This window comes from Panthera tigris, chromosome B4, assembly GCF_018350195.1.
Source record: "Panthera tigris isolate Pti1 chromosome B4, P.tigris_Pti1_mat1.1, whole genome shotgun sequence".
NCBI lineage: Eukaryota > Metazoa > Chordata > Mammalia > Carnivora > Felidae > Panthera > Panthera tigris.
In genome coordinates, this window is record NC_056666.1 from 76,758,040 (window position 1) to 76,776,972 (window position 18,933).

The 18,933-nt window shown below is 39.2% G+C and overlaps 1 protein-coding gene across 8 annotated transcripts in view; it reads left to right on the forward strand.

Moving 5' to 3' along the window:
- The window catches only part of ATF1 (activating transcription factor 1), an 81,494-nt gene that overhangs the window by 38,059 nt on the left and 24,502 nt on the right, over positions 1–18,933 (forward strand). For 6 of the 8 annotated variants that reach the window (XR_006219942.1, XM_042992278.1, XM_042992279.1 and 3 more), the window contains exons 3-4: positions 10,879–10,998; positions 13,476–13,576. Coding sequence is in view for 6 of the 8 variants with exons in the window: in XM_042992278.1 (XP_042848212.1) it covers positions 10,879–10,998; positions 13,476–13,576 (221 nt within the window). In the remaining 2 variants the exon portion in view is untranslated. Of the gene's footprint in view, positions 1–10,878; positions 10,999–13,475; positions 13,577–18,933 lie in introns of those variants that run through there. The other 2 variants (XM_015542261.2, XM_042992281.1) reach the window with 2 other exon arrangements.

Below are 18,933 nucleotides of genomic sequence, written 5' to 3' on the forward strand. Positions count from 1 at the left end.
GGTAGGTGTATAGGTGATACATGGATTTGGCGTTCTGAAAGCATGTAGTTGAATGTGAATTCTTATCCAGTCATTTCTGTTTACCATGTGTAAATCCTAACTTTCCAAAGATCATTTGAATCTGAGACTTAGGAAGAGTGACATTTTGGAGCAAGTACAGCATACACTTAATTACAGAAAAAAAATTAAAACCACAAAGTTATGGTTAAATTCTCTTTACATTAAATAACAAACTTAGATGTAATTGTCTGGTTCATTTTATTTTTCATTTGTATTTTGAATTAATGGCTCCAGTCCATTAAGAACTGAGCAGATGCCCTGGACTTAAGGATACGCCATCGTTGATGCTGTAGTAATTAACAAATCATTATTTCAAATGTCAAAACAGTCTTGTTTCTTCTTTTTCCTTGCAATGAAAAAGCAAAACAAATATACTTGATATGTTGGAAGCCAACTGAGAACATAGAGTGAGAGGTTATAAACTCTTTGCTTGGCATCAGGAGGCAAAGGGTGTCTTGTAAAAGAGCACTGGGCTTTGCAGCTAGATAGGACCAACCACTGTTGTGGTCACTATCGTGCTGGGTACTTTTCAAAAAACTTACTATGGACAATTTAAAACATATTCAGAATAAGATATTTATGTATATATGTATGTATGTATATTAAAAGACAGAACACAAGCAGGGGAGGGGCATAGAGAAAGGGAGTCAGAGTCTGAAGCAGGCTCCAGGCTCTGAGCTATCAGCACAGGCTCTGTGCTGACAACAGCGAGCCCAGTGCGGGGCTCAAACTCACGAACTATGAGATCATGACCTGAGCTGAGTCGGAGACTTAACCTACTGAACCACCCAGGTGCCCCCAGAATAAGACATTATTAGGTTGAACTCTCATGGCTCTTATGACCCACTTTGAGCATTTATTAACTCAGGGCTTCTTGTCCTCCCCCTACTTACCCCACCAACCAAATGGATTATATTGAAACAGATCCTAAATATCATCATTTTAGCCTTCAGTAGTTCAATACATTTCTCTGAATTATGAGGACTCCTTTAAAAAACCAAAACCACAATACTGTCATCACACCTAAAATAATTATTACTTAATATTGCCAAATATCTATTCAGTGTTTAAGATTTTCCTGATTGTTATTACCTGATTGTTATTTATTGTATGTGCACACACATATTTAAAAAAATTTAAGGGTGCCTAGGTAGCTCAGTTGGTTGAGTGTCCCAACTCTTGATTTCTACTCAGGTCATGATCCCAGGGTCATAGGATTGAGCCCTGCATCTGGGATTCTCCCCCCTCTCTCTCTTTCTGGTTTCTCTCTCTCTCTCTGCTCCCCCCCCCCCCCGCCCCTCTCACCCATTCGTGCACTCTCTTGCTTTCTCCAAAAAATATTTTTTTAATTGAAGTAAAATTAACATACAATGTCATATTAGTTTCAGATGTACAACATATTGATTCAGTAGTTCTTTTTTTTTTTTTTTTTTAATTTTTATTTTAGAGAAAACAAAAGAGTACACCAGCCAGGGAGAGGGGCAGAGGGAGAGAGAGCAAGAATCCCAAGCAGGCTGCATGCTCATCAAGGAGGCTGACACAAGGCTCGATCCCACAAGTGCTCCTGATTCAGTAGTACTATACATTACTCACTGCTTATCATGATAAGTGTAGTCACCATTTGTCACCGAACAATGTTATTACAATATTAATGACTATATTACCTATGATTACTTTACATCCCCTTGACTTATTTATTTTATAACTGAAAGTTTTTACCTCTTAATCCCCTTTATCTATTTCAATCCATCCTCCTCCAGCCTCCCCTCTGGCAACCATCAGTTCTCTGTATTTTAGAGTCTGTTTGTTTTTTCTATTCTACATAAAGGTGAAATCATACGATCTCTGTCTTTTTCTGTTTGACTTACTACATTTAGCATAATATCCTCTGGGTCCATCCATGCTGTCACACATGTCAAAGTCTCATTCTTTTTTATGGCTGAGTACCATTCCATTGTGTGTATATATCACATCTTCTCTTTCCATTTTATCTGTCTGTGGACACTTGGGTTGCTTCCATACCTTCACTATTGTAAATAATGCTGCAAAAACATAGAGACACATATATCTTTTTGAATTAGTGTCTTTGTTTTTTTTTGGTAAATACCCAGTAGTGGAATTACTGGATCATACAGTATTGTACTTTTAATTTTTTAAGGAACTTCCATACTGTTTCCCATAGTACCTGTACCAATTTATGTTCCCGCCAGCAGTGCATGACGTTCGTTTTTCTTCACATCCTCACCAGCACTTGTGATTTCTTGTCTTCTTGATTCTACATCTGACAGGCATCAAATGATATCTCATTGTGGTTTTGATTTGCATTTCTCTGATTATTAGTGATATTGACAATTTTTTAATGTGTCTTTTGGACACCTGTATGTCTTTGAAAAAAATGTTTATTCAGATGTGCAGTTTTTTTTACTCCGGTTATTTGTGGTTTTGGTTTTGAATTGTAGAGCTTCTTTATTTATTTTAGATATTAATCCCTTATCAGGTATCATTTTCAAGTATCTTCTCCATTTCAGTGGGTTGCCTTTTCAACCCACTAATCAATTAGTGTTAATGATTTCCTTTGCTGTACAAAAGTTTTTAATTTTGGTATGTTTCCAATAGTTTATTTTTGCTTTTGTTTCCCTTACCTGCAGAGACATATCTAGAAAAATGTTGCTAAAGCCAGTGTTATTGCCAGAGTTTTATAGTTAGAGTTAGTTTCAGGTCACATTTAGGTACTTAATTCATTGTGAGTTTAGGTAAAAGAAAGTGGTCCAGTTTCAATTTGTTGCACGTAGCCATACAGTTTTCTCAGCACTATTTGTTGAAGAGGCTATCTTTTCTCCGTTATATAGTCTTCCTTTGTAGTAGGTTAATTGACCATATAAGTGTGGGTTTATTTTTGGACTCTTTGTTCTGTTGATATATGATTACAATAGCTTTGTAACATATTTTGAAATCTGGGATCCTTCAGCTTTGTTATTCTTTCTCAGGATCTCTTTGGGTGTTTGGAGTCTTTTGTGGTTCCATACAGATTTTAGGATTGTTTATTCTAGTTCTGTGAAAAATGCTGTGGGTATTTTGATAGGGATTGCATTGAATTTATAAATTGCTTTGGGTAGTATGAACATTTTAACAATATTCTTCCAGTCAATAAACATGTCATATTTTTCCATTTGTTTGTGTCATTTCAATTTCTTTCTATCAGTGTTTTATAGTTTTCAGAGTACAAGTTTTTCACCTCCTTGGTTAAGTTTATCCCTAGGTGGTGGTGGTGGTGGTGGTGGTGGTTTTAATGATGGTTGCCAAGGGCTTGCCAAAGAGTTAGGAGGAGGGGGATAGGAAATTATTGTTTAATGGGTACAGAGTTGTTTTTTAATTTTAGAGAGAGAGTAGGGGAGAGGAGCAGAGAGAGAGAGAAAGAATCTCAAGCAGGCTCCACACTCAGCAAGGAGCCTGATGTGGAGCTCGATCCCATGACCCTGGTATCATGACCTGAGCTGAAATCAAGAGTCGGACGCTCAACTGACTTAGCCACCCTAGGAGCCCCATTGTCGTTGTAAAGATTTTTTCGTTTTCAAGTAATCTCTCCATTCATCATGGGGCTCGCACCCACAACCCTGAGATCAAGTGTCACATGCTGTACTGACTGAGCCAGCCAGGTGCCCCAATATTTTATTATTTTTGATAGAATTGTAAATGGAATTGTTTTCTTTTTCTGCTGTTTCATCATTATTGTATAGAAATGCAGCAGATTTCTGTATATTAATTTTCCATCCTACAGCTTTACTGAATTTTATCAGTTCTAATAGTTTTTGGTGGAGTCTTTAGGGTTTTCTATATGTAGTATCATGTCATCTGCAAATAGTGCTGTTTTTACTTCTTCTTTATCAATTTGAATGCCTTTTATTTTTCTTGTCTGATTGCTGTGGGTAGGACTCACAGTACTATATTGAATAAAAGTTGTGAGAGTGGACATCTTTGTCTTGTTCCCAGTCTTTAGAGGAAAAGCTCTATTTTTCAGTATTGAATATGATGTTAGCTGTAGGTTTGTCATAAATGGCCTTTATTATGTTGAGGTATGTTCTCTCTAAATCTTTGTCAAGAATTTTTAGCATGAATGGTTATTGTATTTTGTCAAATACTCTTTGCATCTGTTGAGATGATAATATGGCTTTTATCCTTTCTCTTATTATGTGATATATCATGCTGATTGATTTGCAAATCATGAACACCCTTGCATCCCTGGAATGAATCCTGCTTGATTTTGGTAAATGATTGCTTTTAATGTATCGTTGAATTCAGTTTGCCAATGTTTTGTTTTGTTGAGGGCTTTTGCATCTATGTTCATCAGAGATATTGGCTTGTAGTTTTCTTTTTTTGTAGAGTTTGTCTGGTTTTGGTATCAGGATAATGCTGGCCTCATAGAGTGAATTTGGAAACTTCTTTTCCTCTTCTATTTTTTTGGAATAGTTTGAGGAGAATAGTTGTTAACTCTTTAAATGTTGGGTAGAATTCACCTGTGAAGCCAGTTGGTCCTTGACTTTTGTTTGTTGGGAGTTTTTTTTATTACTGACTCAGTATCATTAGTAATCAGTCTGTTCAGATTTCCTATTTGTTACTCTTTATTTTGGAAGATTATATGTTTCTAGGAATTTATCCACTTTCTAGGTTGATTTGTTGGCACATACATTTTCATAACATCCTCTTATAATCCTTATAATCTCTTCTAATAATTCTCTTATAATCTCTGTGGTGTCCGTTATTTCTCTTACTTCATCTCTGATTTTGAGTCCTGTATTTTTTTCTCCTGATGAATCTGGCTAAAGGTTTATCAATTTTGTTTTATCTTTTCAAAGAATCAGTTCCTGGTTTCATTGATCTTTCCTATTTTTTTTTTTTTCCAGTCTCTATTTCATTTATTTCTGATATAATCTTTGTATTTCCTTCCTTCTAGCTTTGGGCTCTGTTCTTTTTCTAGTTTTCTGGTGTAAGTTTAGGTTGTTTATTTGAGATTTTTTGTTTTTCTTGAGGTAGGCCTGTTTTGCTATGTACTTCCCTCTTAGAACTACTTTTGCTGCATCTCAGAGAATTTGGACTGTTGTGTTTTCATTTTCATTTGTCTCTGTGTATTTTTTTTTTTCTTCTTTGATTTCTTGGTCGACCTATTAATTGTTTGGTAGCATGTTATTTAGCTTTCACATAATTTGTGTTCATTTTATATTTTTTTCTTGTAATTGGTTTCTAGCTTCATACGGTTGTGTTTGAAAAGATGCTTGATATGATTTGTCTTCTCGAATTTATTGAGTTTCATTTTGTCCTAAAATGTGATGTGTCCTGGAGAATGTTGCATGTGCACTAAAAAAAATGTGTATTCTGCTTGTTTTGGATGGAATGTTGTGTATATATATATCTGTTGGGTCCATCTGGTCTAATGTGTCATTCAAAGCCAGTGTCCCTGTTGATTTTCTGTTCTGTCTGGATGATCTATCCATTGATTTAAGGGGGGTGTTGAAGTCCCTTACTAATTATATTACTGTCCTTTTTCTCTCTTTATGTCTGTTAATAATTGCTTTATGTATTTAGTTGCTTTTATGTTGAGTGTATAGATATTTACAGTTGTTATATCCTCTTGTTGGGTTTTTTTCCCTTTATCATTATGTAGTGTCCTTTGTCTCTTGCTACAGTCTTTGTTCTAAAGTCTATTTTGTGTGATGTAAGTATTGCTATCCTGGCCTTTTTCTTTTCACTTCCTTTTGCATGGTACATGTTTTTCTGGCCCTTCACTTTCCGTCTACATGTGTCTTTTGGTCTGAAATGAGTGTCTTGTAGGCACCAAATAGGTGGGTCTTTTTTTTTCTTCCTATTTTGAATTTTTTTTAATGTTTATTTTTGAGAGAGTGTGAGTGGGGGATGGGCAGAGAGAGGGAGACACAGATTCCAAAGCAGGCTCTAGGCTCCAAGCTGTCAGCACAGAGCCCAACATGGGGCTTGAACTCACGAACTGTGAAATCATGACCTGAGCCAAAGTCTGATGCTTAACCGGATACTTAACCCACTGAGCCACCCAGGTGCCCCAGGTGGGTCTTTTTTAAAATCCATTCAGTCACACTGTGTCTTTGGTTTGGAGCATTAAGTTCATTTACATTTAAAGTAATTATTGATGGGTATGTATTTATTGGTATTTTGTTACTTGTTTTCCAGTTGTTTTTGTAGTCCTTCTCTTTTACTTTCTTCTCTTGATCTCTTCCCTTGTGGTTAGATGGCTTTCTTTAGTGTTAGGCTGGGATTCCTTTCTCTTTATTCTGATGAAATAAAATAACTCTTTTGTGAAGTCCAGTGAGTGTCTTTATGATTATTACTTCAAATTCTTTATCAGGCATATTGTTTATTCCTGTTTCTTTTAGCTCTTTTGCTCTGATTTTGTCCTTTGGGACATATTCCTTTGTCTCCTCATTTGTCTAACTCTCAGTGTTTATTATTTGTATGTATTAGAGAGGTCTGCTCTGTCTCCTGGTCTTAAAAGTAGTGGCCTTGTGTGGAAGAGATCCTGTGGTGCCCTGTAGTAAAATGTTCCCTTGTCTCTAGAACCAGGTGCTCCAAGGGTGTCTCCTGTGTATGTGGGCTGTGTGCACCCTTTTGTTGTGGCTGAGTCCTGTTTGCCTTCAACCCAGTTGGTTGCAGTGACCCATCTTTCCTGTTGTGGGCTCACCGGGCAGGGTTTGGTCCCTGCAGCGTTGAGGGGTCTGATGCCTCCACAGGCAGGAGGTGCGCATGGCCAGCAGTCCTGCTAGCTGGCTGCAGTTAGTCTCTGCCACAGCTGCGGGCCCACCAAAGGGCTTTCTCTGTGCTCAGCCACTTGAGGGGTTTTGGTTGGTGGGTGGGTCAACATTCAGGGTAGATGTCTCCCATCAGTCTGTCGCAGTTGGGGGCACACTGATGGGCAGGATTTTTCTCCCTCTGTGGCCAGCTAAAAGGCTTGCAGCCCAAATGGCGTGCACACTTGCATGTGTAGCCGTCTTCCCCTCTCTCCTGACAGGAGTCACTTTGGAGTAGCATCAGTCTCTGCTGGGGCTGCTTGCAAGGTGTGGTGGGGTGGGAGCTACTTCTGAGGGACGCCCCCTGAGGCATGTGGGTGGATGGGGCCTGTTTGCTGGAGAACACAGGGGTGGGGCACATGGTGCTAGTAAAGTTAGCACTGGTTCCTGCAAGTGTCCAGCTCACGTCATTCGCCTTCACTTTTGTTCTTGGAGAAATCTCTGGAAGAGCCTTGCCCCTTTAGTAAGTAGGTCTATCTCCTTCACGTGTACCCTAGGCATTTTTCAAACTGCTGCTTCTATGCTGTGTCTCAGGCAGGGTTATTTATTATGCTGGCTCTTTACAGTTTCCTATCTCCCTCCAGCTCTCCTGGAGTTAAGCCCAGATTTTTAAAGTACCTCAAGTTAAATCACACTGATTTTTAAAGCTCCCAAAGTTAAGCCCCGCTGGTTTTCAAAGCCAGATGTTAGAGAGGCTTCTCTTCCCATCGTGGTCCCCAGCACATGGGGTACCTGGTCTGGGGTGTGATCCTCTTGCTTCTCAATGCTTGTGGGGTCTCTCCCATTTGTGATTAGTCTCCCCAGTGGGGTTGGTTCTCAACCCCCTCTCTGCTCCTCTTAATCCTTTTCAAGGTGGCCTCCTCTCTATGATTTAACTGCGGAAGGTCTATTCTGCCAGTCTTTAGGTCGTGTTCAGAGTTAGTTGCGCAGGTGGAGCTGTTATCTTCATGTGTCTGTGGAGTGACATGAGCTCAGGATCCTTCCACTCTGCCATCTTTCTCACAATCCGCACATATATATTTGGCAACAGTTTATTGAGCCAGGATCCAAATAAGAGACAATATATGTAGGCTCTTTCTCTTCACTGTTTCTCTCCACCCTTTGTTTTTACCTTATTACTCGTTTAATCTTCATTATAACTGTGAAAAAGATAATATTCCATTTTCAAAGGAGGAAGCTAAGGTCCTGAAAGGTAATGTGCAGAGTTAGTGAGTGCCTTTAGCTGAAAATCAGCCCAAGGCTATCTGTCTCTAAAGCCTGTGTGCCTTTCAGAGTTAAAAAACTTTAACGTTTATTTATTTTTGAGACAGAGAGAGACAGAGCATGAACGGGGGAGGGTCAAAGAGAGGGAGACAGAATATGAAACAGGCTCCAGGCTTTAAGCTGTCAGCACAGAGCCCGATGCGGGGCTTGAACTCACAGACCGCAAAATCGTGACCGGAGTCAGACACTTACTGACTGAGCCACCCAGGCGCCCCATCTGTGTTTCAACCTCATGTTAAAATTAGGGGACCAGCTCCTTCTTTTTCTCTTTTCAGAGTGATCTCAGGATTTAGATTATGAAGTTTGAGAGTGGGAGTAGGAAAACACTGGTTTTTGGGACCCTGAATAATGAGTATTTTGTGAGGTTAGAACTGTGATAACAAGGGTGAGGGATTACTAATACCTGAAACAAAATCTGGTGCCTTTTTTCCACCTGCCAGACCCACAATCTGCACAAAATCACAAGGATTGCCAGAAACCCTGAATGAATGATTGCTTTTATCTTGTAGAAATGTAAATTAATTGCACCACAAGCTTTCCCCATTAGTTGAATGGTTGGCTTCAGTTGGCATCTGAAACGTAAGATGACCTTCATTTATTTTCTCTGAGTGTAATGGTAACTCTAGAGCTGGACTCTTTAAGATTTGTGAATCCTATTTTAACTCTTTAATTTTTGTGTCCCCCTAATGGGGTGCTGTCAAAGAGAAAGAGCCAGACATATGTTCAAGGTAGCAAGACGTACTTCATTCAGATGAAGGCAGTAGAGAAGAGAGAGTGCCACAAAAATTGAGCTCAAATCTGCTGAAACAAAAGGTACTTTTTAAATGCCAGGGTGTGCGAAAGGACAAGTACCGAAGATGTTAGGATGGGAGGTTGGTCGGTGTGATTAGGACGTCTGTGTTTGCTAATTGATGCTTATCAAAGTTACCCTCCTACTCTCCCACAGAGACTGGGAGACAAGGGCTCTAATCTTGCTGATGATTACATTTCAAAGGGATGGCTCCCAGGTCTTGAGAGGAGACATTTCTGGGTTATGGAAGATTTATATCTCAAGAATCAGAGAAAGGATTTACAACTCTAAGTTTCCTAAAGTAAACACTGTAAGCAAAGTGCGGTCAGGGGCCTTAGGTTTTAACTGGAACAAACAGTACATTTTTTGGCAGCATTGAGCTTTCTCGGGCAGGCATTTTAAGGGGGCTGGAGTCATCCTAGGGACATGGCCGTAAGCTGATAAAAGCAGTTCTAGAATTTGGTTTATGTCTTTTAGTGTGTGATGAGAGAGGTTGATAGAAATCGTTTGTGTGGCAGTTTGCAGCTCTCAGTACCCGGATAAAATTTTATATACAAAATTCCATGACCTGCGCATTTTGGGGGATGATGAGGCTGGAATTTAATCCCATCTTGGGAAGGGGAAAAGAACCTTCAGTGAAAGGGAATAAGGCATTGTTTTGGGGGCTTTATGCAAACAAAAAAAGAAGGGAGCAGTCAGGAAGTTGATTTATAAGACCTGAGAAGCAGCCTTGGATTTTGTTATTTAACTCTAAGATGAATGGTATGGACCAGAGTAGTCCACAGGAAGGTGAGAGATCACTGTTAACTGAAAATATTAGAAAGCTTCTTGAAAGAGAGAGAACCTGAGCTGAGCCTTGAAGGTTGATGGGTGGGCCTTTCTTGGCTTAGCATTTTATTGTGGTATTTCCATGACACCCCATCGGATTTCCATAGAAATAAATTATAATCTCATAATTGAATTATTTATTTTTAAATATTTGATTTTTCTTTCTTTCTTTTTTTTTTATTTTTCTTTAAAAACACCACACAAAGTTGATATTTCTCTGACTTTTTGACTCTTGATCTCTGGATTGGTTTTCAGCCAGATCTTTTCAGAATAACGTTACAATTTTTTTAAATGTTTCTTTATTACTTAGAGAGAGAGAGAGAGACAAAGCACAAGCGGGGGAGGGACAGAGAGAAGAGAGGGAGACACAGAATCTGAAGCAGAATCTAGGCTCTGAGCTCTCAGCACAAAGCCCAGTGCAGGGCTCGAGCTCCTGGACTGTGAGATCATGACCTGAGCTGAAGTCAGATGCTTAACCAACTGAGCCACCCAGAGCCAAAGTTGGATGCTTAACTGAGTGAGCCAGCCTGGCACCCACCTAAATTTTTTTTTTAATATTTATTTTTGAGAGACAGAGCACAAGCAAGGGAGCAAGGGGCAGAGAAAGAGGGAGACACAGAATCTGAAGTAGGTTCCAGGCTCTGAACTGTCAGCACAGAGCCCGACCCAGGGCTCGAACTCACAAACCGTGGGATAGTGACCTGAGCCGAAGTTGGATGCTTAACCAGTGGAGTCACCCAGTCGCCCCAGAATAACATGTTCTAAACAGCCTCCACATTTTTGCACAATCAGTTCTCTGCCCCAGATACCTCCCAACCCCCCTCCCCCCCCCCCGCCATATACATCTTCAGCGAATCGTTTATCCTTCAAGACCCAGATGACGTAGCACCCTTTCTTTGCTCCAACGGTATTTTCTGCTTTTCCTCTTCTATTACAGTTCTTATTGTGTTTGTTATAGTTTGTAACGTCAACCCCCTAGTACAGTCTCTGGCCCATAGAAGATACTTAATGTTACTAGATGTGGTTAAATATAATAAGCCCTGAACTATGTTTTCCAGTGTTAAGAACTCAGTTATCTTATATGCATAGGTATAATATGTTAATTGAATTTTTATTTGTTCTTAGATGGCATTAAGAGGATCTGCGCCAGTGACAATTATACCTCTTCCTGGAGAGCAAGTACAGGTTCAGGGGGTCATCCAGACAGCTCAGTCTTCTGTAATTCACCCACCACACGTGCAAACGGTACAGAAATTCAAAGACTTAGTGGTTGAGAGAAGGGACTTTTATACACTAAGTCTTTGGACACAATTGAAGTTGCTATAGTTACAATATTATAAACCAAGATAGTAAAGTTGTCTTAGAAATTAGGCTATGGAACAAATGAGGCAAATAGAAAAGTTTGTGAATTTCTAATTTCATGTATGGACTACCCAGTGAAAAAGGAAAGCAATTTGGGGGGAATTTATTGCTTGGAAATGAAGGACTTTAAGAGACAGAATCTTTTTGTCCCAGTGGTATCTTTCATGAGAAAGAGAATTCTGAAGCAAGGGTGATGGTGTTAGTGTCAACAAAGTAAAAAAAAAAAAAAAGTACCTACTTTATGCTTTGTGGAAGTCAAATAAGAGCGTTCTCATAGTAGAGGCAAGTTCTTATTTATATCTGTGTACCTTCATATTACCAGCTGACAGGAGCAGGAAGGAAAAGGTGATCCTGGGTTCTTTTTCCTTCTACTCTTTCTCCCTATTTTATCTTCTGGCCCTTGTGAGTCTCCAAATGCCTCTGATCATCCCTCATTTCTTCCTTCTGACTATTTAGTATCTGGTGGTGCTGTCAGCTCTAGAGCTGCATGTTTATGTGATTTTTCTATTTGAAAGGTGACAACTGCATGGATTTGTGAGTTTTTACTCTTAGTTGCTAGTCGTTAAATAGAAATACTTGATCTTAATTATATAAGTAAACTCTTAGTTCCAGAAATTATTTCTTGAGTTCAGTGGGACACTTTGGAGTAAATTTAGGGACAGTGAAAATAGTTAAGGGTTTAGGTTAGAAATGGAAATCCATGATGCTTGAGGAAATATGGAAGGGACATATCTCTTAATTACTTTGGGTTGTGATCATTCTTTTCTGCCAAAAGATACAGATTTTAATATAAAATGTAAATAGCTGTACATTAGAACTTGTTTTTGAGGAAGATTATAGAATGTAAAACAGATTTATAGAAATTTAAGATCTACATCTGATTAGGGGAAGGCTTTCTGTAGATAGTAATGTAAAGCACTGATTTGTTAGGTCCTTTCTAGAAACCTGATTGGGTTATTTTATTTTTTAAAATAAAGATGAAGTATTTCCTTGTCTCTCTAACCCTCCCCCACTCAGGCTCTGTCTGACTCTCAAAAGTAAATAATAAACATTAAAATAAAGATGAAGTAAAAAATCTATCCATAGTGCAACTTTGGACAAATATTGGGAAATTTAATACATTTTAAAAATTGAAAATAACTTGTTTTATTAATTATACTGTAGGGGCACCTGGGTGGTTCAGTTGGTTAATCCGACTTTGGCTCAGGTTATGAATCACGGTGCGTAGGTTCTAGCCTTGCGTCGGGCTCTGTGCTGACAGCTCAGAGCCTGGAGCCTGCTTCGGATTCTGTGTCTCCCTCTCTCTCTCCCCCCCTCCCCCACTCACGCCCTGTCTCTGTATCTCAAAAATGAATGACATAAAAAAAAAAAAGATACTGGTATAGTTTAAAACTTGCATGTGGTTATTATCATGTTGACATAATTTTAGAGGACTTATTATTAACAGTTACCATTTAATATGTCCTTGCTATATGCTATGCACTCAGTGCTTTACAGGTATTTGTGAAGTGAGATGAAGCCTAATTAGTACAGTTTTCTAAGTTGCATGTGCTTATACCTACCCTTGCCAGTGAACTCCATCTTGCTATACATAATGGTCTGTTCTCAGTCCTTGTTTTATTTCATCTGTTAGCAGTACTCAACATAGTTGATCATTCTCTTTGATACACTGCTTTTGCTAGCTGTCTAGGACACGTCACTTACCTGGTATTTTTCCTGCCTCAGTGGTGGCTTATTCTTGGTCTTTTTTGCTGGTTCGTCCCCTTCTTCCCAACCTGTTAATGTTAGAATGTTCCTGGGTTTTCTTCTTGGTCATCTTCTCTGTGTATTGAGCCCATCCAGTCTTAGGGCTTTATGGACTACCTAGAGAGCTGTGACTCCCAAGTTTATATGTCTAGCCCAAGACCTCGTGCCTGACTCAAAGGCTTGTATATTTAGCAGTCTCTGCAATGTTATTATCTAATAATTTGATAATAGTTGGATATCTAGTAGCACTTCAAAATGAGCATGTCTGGAGTCCAAATCAGATTAATGATTTAAAAAACTGAGCATCAATTTTTTATCAGTATAGAAATAGGGTGGAAATCAGAGACTGGCCTTTATAACTCTAGTTAAATAGTATTGCTTTATTTAGGGATAGACTTTCTTCTTTGTTCTGAGCATGCTGTATTGTACATTCCTTTAATTAGTTTGGGCTCTTGAAATAAATTTTGTTTTTTCATTTGCTCCTTTATTTTAGACCTTAGATTTAATGACAAATGAATTTGGTTGGCAGGAGACAGATTGTATTTTCTGAAAGTAAGATTAAATTGTTTTCCACCTGCATTGTTTATCACCATAAAACCAGTTCTGTTTTTCAGGTGTCATCTTTATCAGAAAGTGAGGAGTCTCAGGACTCATCAGACAGTATAGGCTCTTCACAGAAAGCCCACGGGATCCTAGCACGGCGCCCATCTTACAGGTGAGTACTCGGCATTTTGGATCCTGTGTATAACCAATAAGTTGGAATGGTGCTGTGCAAAGCAAACTATATAAAGAGGGAGCATGTGGCCGTATAGGATGGGAAATGTTAAGAGAGAGAGATTTGAGCCAGACTATGAAGGGCCTAAATTGCTGTGCTGAAGAGGAATTTAATCTTACCTTCTGGCAAAGTACTAGATTTCCATATTTACTTTTAGAGAGTTAACTTTAAAAGCAACATGACTATAGATTTTAGGAATTGAACTGCTTTGTGTTCCCTTTCTTAGCTTCCTAACTCTGGGCCTTCATCTTGTCCCTTTGCTGAAACACATTTTTCTGCATTCTGCATAATTCCTGCACATACTTTAAGCCTTATTTCCTCCTAGAAGTCTTCTGATTACCTTTATTCCAACTCCCAAGACCAAGTTATGTCTTTCTTCTGTGGCATTCTTTTTACTGACCCTTGTTACAGTATTTATCTCATCCTGTTGGAATTCCAGTTAATAATACATAGGCCAGGGGTACCTAGTTAGCTCAGTCAAAATAAAATGCAACTCTTGATCTTAGGGTTGTGAGTTTAAGCTCCATGTTGCCTGTAGAGATAACTAAAAAAATAATAATAATACATAGACTGTGCTGGTTTTTTTTTTAATTTTTCTTTTTACATTTATTTATTTTTGAGAGACAGAAACAGAGCACAAGTGGGAGAGGGGCAGAGAGAGAAGGAGACACAGAATCCGAAGCAGGTTTCAGGCTCTGAGCTGTCCGCACAGAGCCTGACGCGGGGCTCGAACTCACAAACCCCAAGATCATGACCTGAGCTGAAGTCAGATGCTCAACTGACTGAGCCACCCAGACGCCCCTAGGTTGTGGTGTTTTTAAAAATTTTTTAATGCTTATTATTTTTGAGAGAGAGCATGAGCAGGGGAGGGGGGGAGAGAGAGAGAGAGAGACACAGAATCTGAAGCTGGCTTCAGGCTCTGCACCGTCAACATAGAGCCCAGTGCAGGGCTTGAACTCACAAACCGCAAGATCATGATGTGGGCTGAAGTCGCACACCTAACTGAGCCACCCAGGCGCCCATGGGCTGTGCTCTTAAATAAGTTTTTGCACTGTAAAGGAATCATACAAGAGTAGATGCTCAATAATTACTTGTTGAACAAAACTAGAAGGTAGGAGGAAAGGGAGACAGGAAAGGATAAAGGAAAGGAAAGAGTTTAAGCAGGGAAGAGAACAGAGAGAGGATCCCAAGCAGGCTTCATGCTGTCAGCGCAGAGCCCAACGCAGACCTTTAACCCACAGACTGTGAGATCATGACCTGAGATCATGACCTGAGCTGAAATCAGAAGTCAGATGCTCAGCCAAGTGAGTCACCCAGGTGCCCCTAGATTAATTATTAAATAAATTAATAACTTGTAGATTAACTTATTAAATAAATAACTGGAAAACACCAAAGATAACAGTAAGATCTTAAAATCTTCTAACGAAAAAAGGTAAATCACCTTGAAAAGAATGACCATTAGGCTAATAGGTTTTTGAAGGTAATATTAGAAGACAATAGACTATAAAATCTTTAACAAGAGAAAGTAACTATTGCTCTGGAATTTTATACCCGATGGAACAATCACTCCAAAATAATGGTGAAATAAAATTCATTTCAAACTGATTTAAGAGTTTACTAAAGGTTACACCTCAGGAAGAAGAAAAATGAGTCCAAATGGAAGGAATGTGAATATAAGAAAGAATGGTGAACTAAGACATTCATTGATTTTTTACTTTTTAGAACCTTTGATTTTTAGAACAATAATGATTAATTTGTGTAGTTTAAAAACAAAATGCAAAGAATTATAGCAGACAGAAATATGTGAGATAAAGAATCTGGCTTATTAGATCCCTGTATTGATTACTTATATTGTTATTGATTAGACGACCTTAGATTATTGGAGGCAGTCACCAAAAGAATGCAAATAAAAGTTTAATTTCCAGGGTGCCTGGGTGGCTCAGTTAAGCATCCGACTTCTGCTCAGGTCATAATCTCCCGGTTCGTGAGAGCCTGGAGCCTACTTCGGATTCTGTGTCTCCCTCTCTCTCTGCCCCTCCCTCACTCGCACTCTCTCAAAAATGAATAAATGTTTAAAAAAAAAATTTTTTTTTTAAAGTTTAAGTTCTGAACAAGGGGGCTCTACCAGCACAAAAGTTCCTGGACAAAGTACTTGTTAATGTATTGTGCATTTATAGGAAATAATAGAAATATCATATTCCCCCAATAATCATAAAAACCATATATATACTGTTAAACAAAATTTGAGTAAATTTGAAGGCCTAATTGACTATTAAAGGGCACCATCCCCTCTGAGAAGTTGTACAAAATGGAAGATTTGTATATAGGAAAGAAGGAGGGGCAAAAAAGTTATTGGTAAAAGAATTTTTCCAGGCAAGGTTATCTTCCCCTTAGGCCTAAGTGCCAGGAGGTCTTATCATTGCAGATTCTTATCTTCCTTTGGTGGGATGGAGAAAGCCCATGTGACAAATTACCTCATTGGTGCTGATCTGAAACTTTCTGACTAGTTAAGACTACATTTTTGGGGGAAGGTTGAAACTGCAATTAAGTACTAACCCCCCCAGTTTGGGGACTCAACCTAAGTGATGCCATTTAGGGCTGTGGTTTTCTCTTTAACAGTTCCTTCCTTTTAATCAGACTTTCAGCTTAGAGATGTGATCAAATTTTAAGGCATTAGTGCCACTCTCAGTTACCATTCAAAAGTTCTCGCAGTTTTTGTTGTTCCTTTTGTGTGATCTCAGACGTGTATGTACACGTGCTTAATATCTGTGATATTCACAGGTCACAGCTTCAGGTTCATATTCTCTTCGTGTTTCAGTCTTAGATCATTTGTTTGGTGGTTAGTGGCTATGAACATGCATTTAAAGCTTTTGAGAGAATACAACGCACACAGATTATTATGATTCCTATAAGAATAATTCTCAATATTTGAAGTGCACTCTAGAGCCTTGGTCTCCAAGGCCTAAGCCAGTCAAAATCAAGTAAGTGAAAGAAAGAACCTCGTGGAAGGAGTCAACTTTTTAAAGCCAAATGTCTTGTTCTGTGATCTTTTGTAATTTTAACTTTTCAAAAGTGTTAATTAATCCTGGTACAACAGTAGGTGGTGTTGGCCACAGCACAGACAACTCCTTCTCAGCTAACAGATGAATCAATACAGTCTGTCTGTTATCAAGGACCACTTTGGCTAGAGGATCTAAGGATCCTAGCAGATAATGCAGTAAAAGTATGATCCATCGTCTTGGATAGAAACAGTCTACCTTGTTGTAAGCTACTTCTCTCTCTTGTCAATTTGATTTAGAGATCTCCAGCGTCTGTACAAGACCAGATGGAGCCTTCTTTAACTGTGTGGTGTTTACCCAGGGCTTAATACCTTTTAGTTTTGCAGCAGTGTCAGTGGTCAGGAGCACTTGGTAAGGTACTTTCTAACAGGACTTGAGAGCTGGGTGTTTGTTTCTGGGTTTTTTTTATGACCTTTCCAAAATACCAGTCACCAGGCTCCAGACTGTGACCAACAGGATCCTTTGATACCGTCTGGGAAAGCTTCTTTAACCTGTTGGTGATAGGCTTTAGAATAAGACATTAAAGACTTCTAGTAACTGGTTATACTAGCATGAGACAGACAACAAGGAATCAGCAGAAAGTTGTACACCGGTAGACAGTGAGTGGTCTGCCTGTGACTGTCTCCTATGGAATGTGTTGCAAATAGTGAGCAGAGCCAGTGGCAGCACTTTAGGCCAACACCTTGCCGAATTCAGCAAGCTGAGAGATGTTGAGAACTTCATTAGTTCTCTCCACCTTGCCTGATGATTAAGGGTGATGGGGCAATGATAATTCCGAGATATTTGTAAGGCCTTTATCAAGGCTTGAATGATTTGCCCAGTGAAGTGCGTGCCTCAGTGGAAAGTACAGCCCAAATATGGGAAACACGTTTTCTAAGGGTTTTGTTTGTTTGTTTTCCCCTGCTGCAATACTAATGCCCTCACACTGGCAAACTTCAGTCTATCCAGAAAACATACATACACTAACAAGAAAATATTAATAGCCCATTCGAGGTGGCAAATGAATGAAGTCCAGCTGCGGGTGTTCAGAGGGAGGAGGTTTGAGGCCTCTGGGAACAAAAAGTATTTCCAGGATTATGGATTTGACAGGTTAGACATTGATGGTAAGTTCTTTTTGCAATCTTCTAGAAGTCTCCACACCAATGTTTATTTATAATTGGAGTCCTCTTATACCATGGTGGGTGAAGAAATGTTAAAACCAAAAAATGAGATTTGCCAGAAAGTGAGTAAAAACCTAGAGGCCCGTCTTGGAGCAGGCTTTTGCCATGTTGTAAGGACATCGTGACAGCAGAAGTCTGGCATTTAGGGGCCATTTTTGCAGAAGCAAAATCAACTTACCCACACATGGCCACAGTCTTAAAAATACAATATAAAGGGGGCGCCTGGGTGGCGCAGTCGGTTGAGCGTCCGACTTCAGCCAGGTCACGATCTCGCGGTCCGTGAGTTCGAGCCCCGCGTCAGGCTCTGGGCTGATGGCTCGGAGCCTGGAGCCTGTTTCCGATTCTGTGTCCCCCTCTCTCTCTGCCCCTCCCCCGTTCATGCTCTGTCTCTCTCTCTGTCCCAAAAATAAATAGAAAAAAAAAAATACAATATAAAGAAGGCTTAGAATTACTTATGTAATAAACTACATGGGAAGCATTGTCAAATATCAAATAAGCGTAACAAATCCTTTGAGATATTCCAAATCAAAAAGACTTTAGAACTTAATTTTGGGTGTGGCTGGCTCCATAGGTAGAGCATGTGACTCGATCCCAGGGTCATAATTTTGAGCCCCATGTAGGATATAGAGATTCCTTAAAAATAAAACCTTAAAAAAATAGAACTAAATTTTGGGGCATTCATCAAAAATATCAAATATAGGTTCTAAGGCACTTGCCTAAACAGGATCACAGATCATTCTGAAACTTAAAGGAGTTTTCACAATATTACCAAAATCAGACCAAAGTCCAAGAGAACTTTGGTTTTTGCCTCTATTAAAACAACAAATTCTAATTTTACACCAGCTTACTTTTGATTTTAAAACTCATTTTTAGGGGCGCCTGGGTGGCTCAGTCGGTTAAGCGTCCGACTTCAGTGCAGGTCATGATCTCAGTCTGTGAGTTTGAGCCCCGCATCGGGCTCTGTGCTGACAGCTCAGAGCCTGGAGGCTGCTCCAGATTCTGTGTCTCTGTCTCTCTCAAATAAATAAAAACATTAAAAAAATTTTTACACTCATTTTTTAAAATAAAATTATTTTAA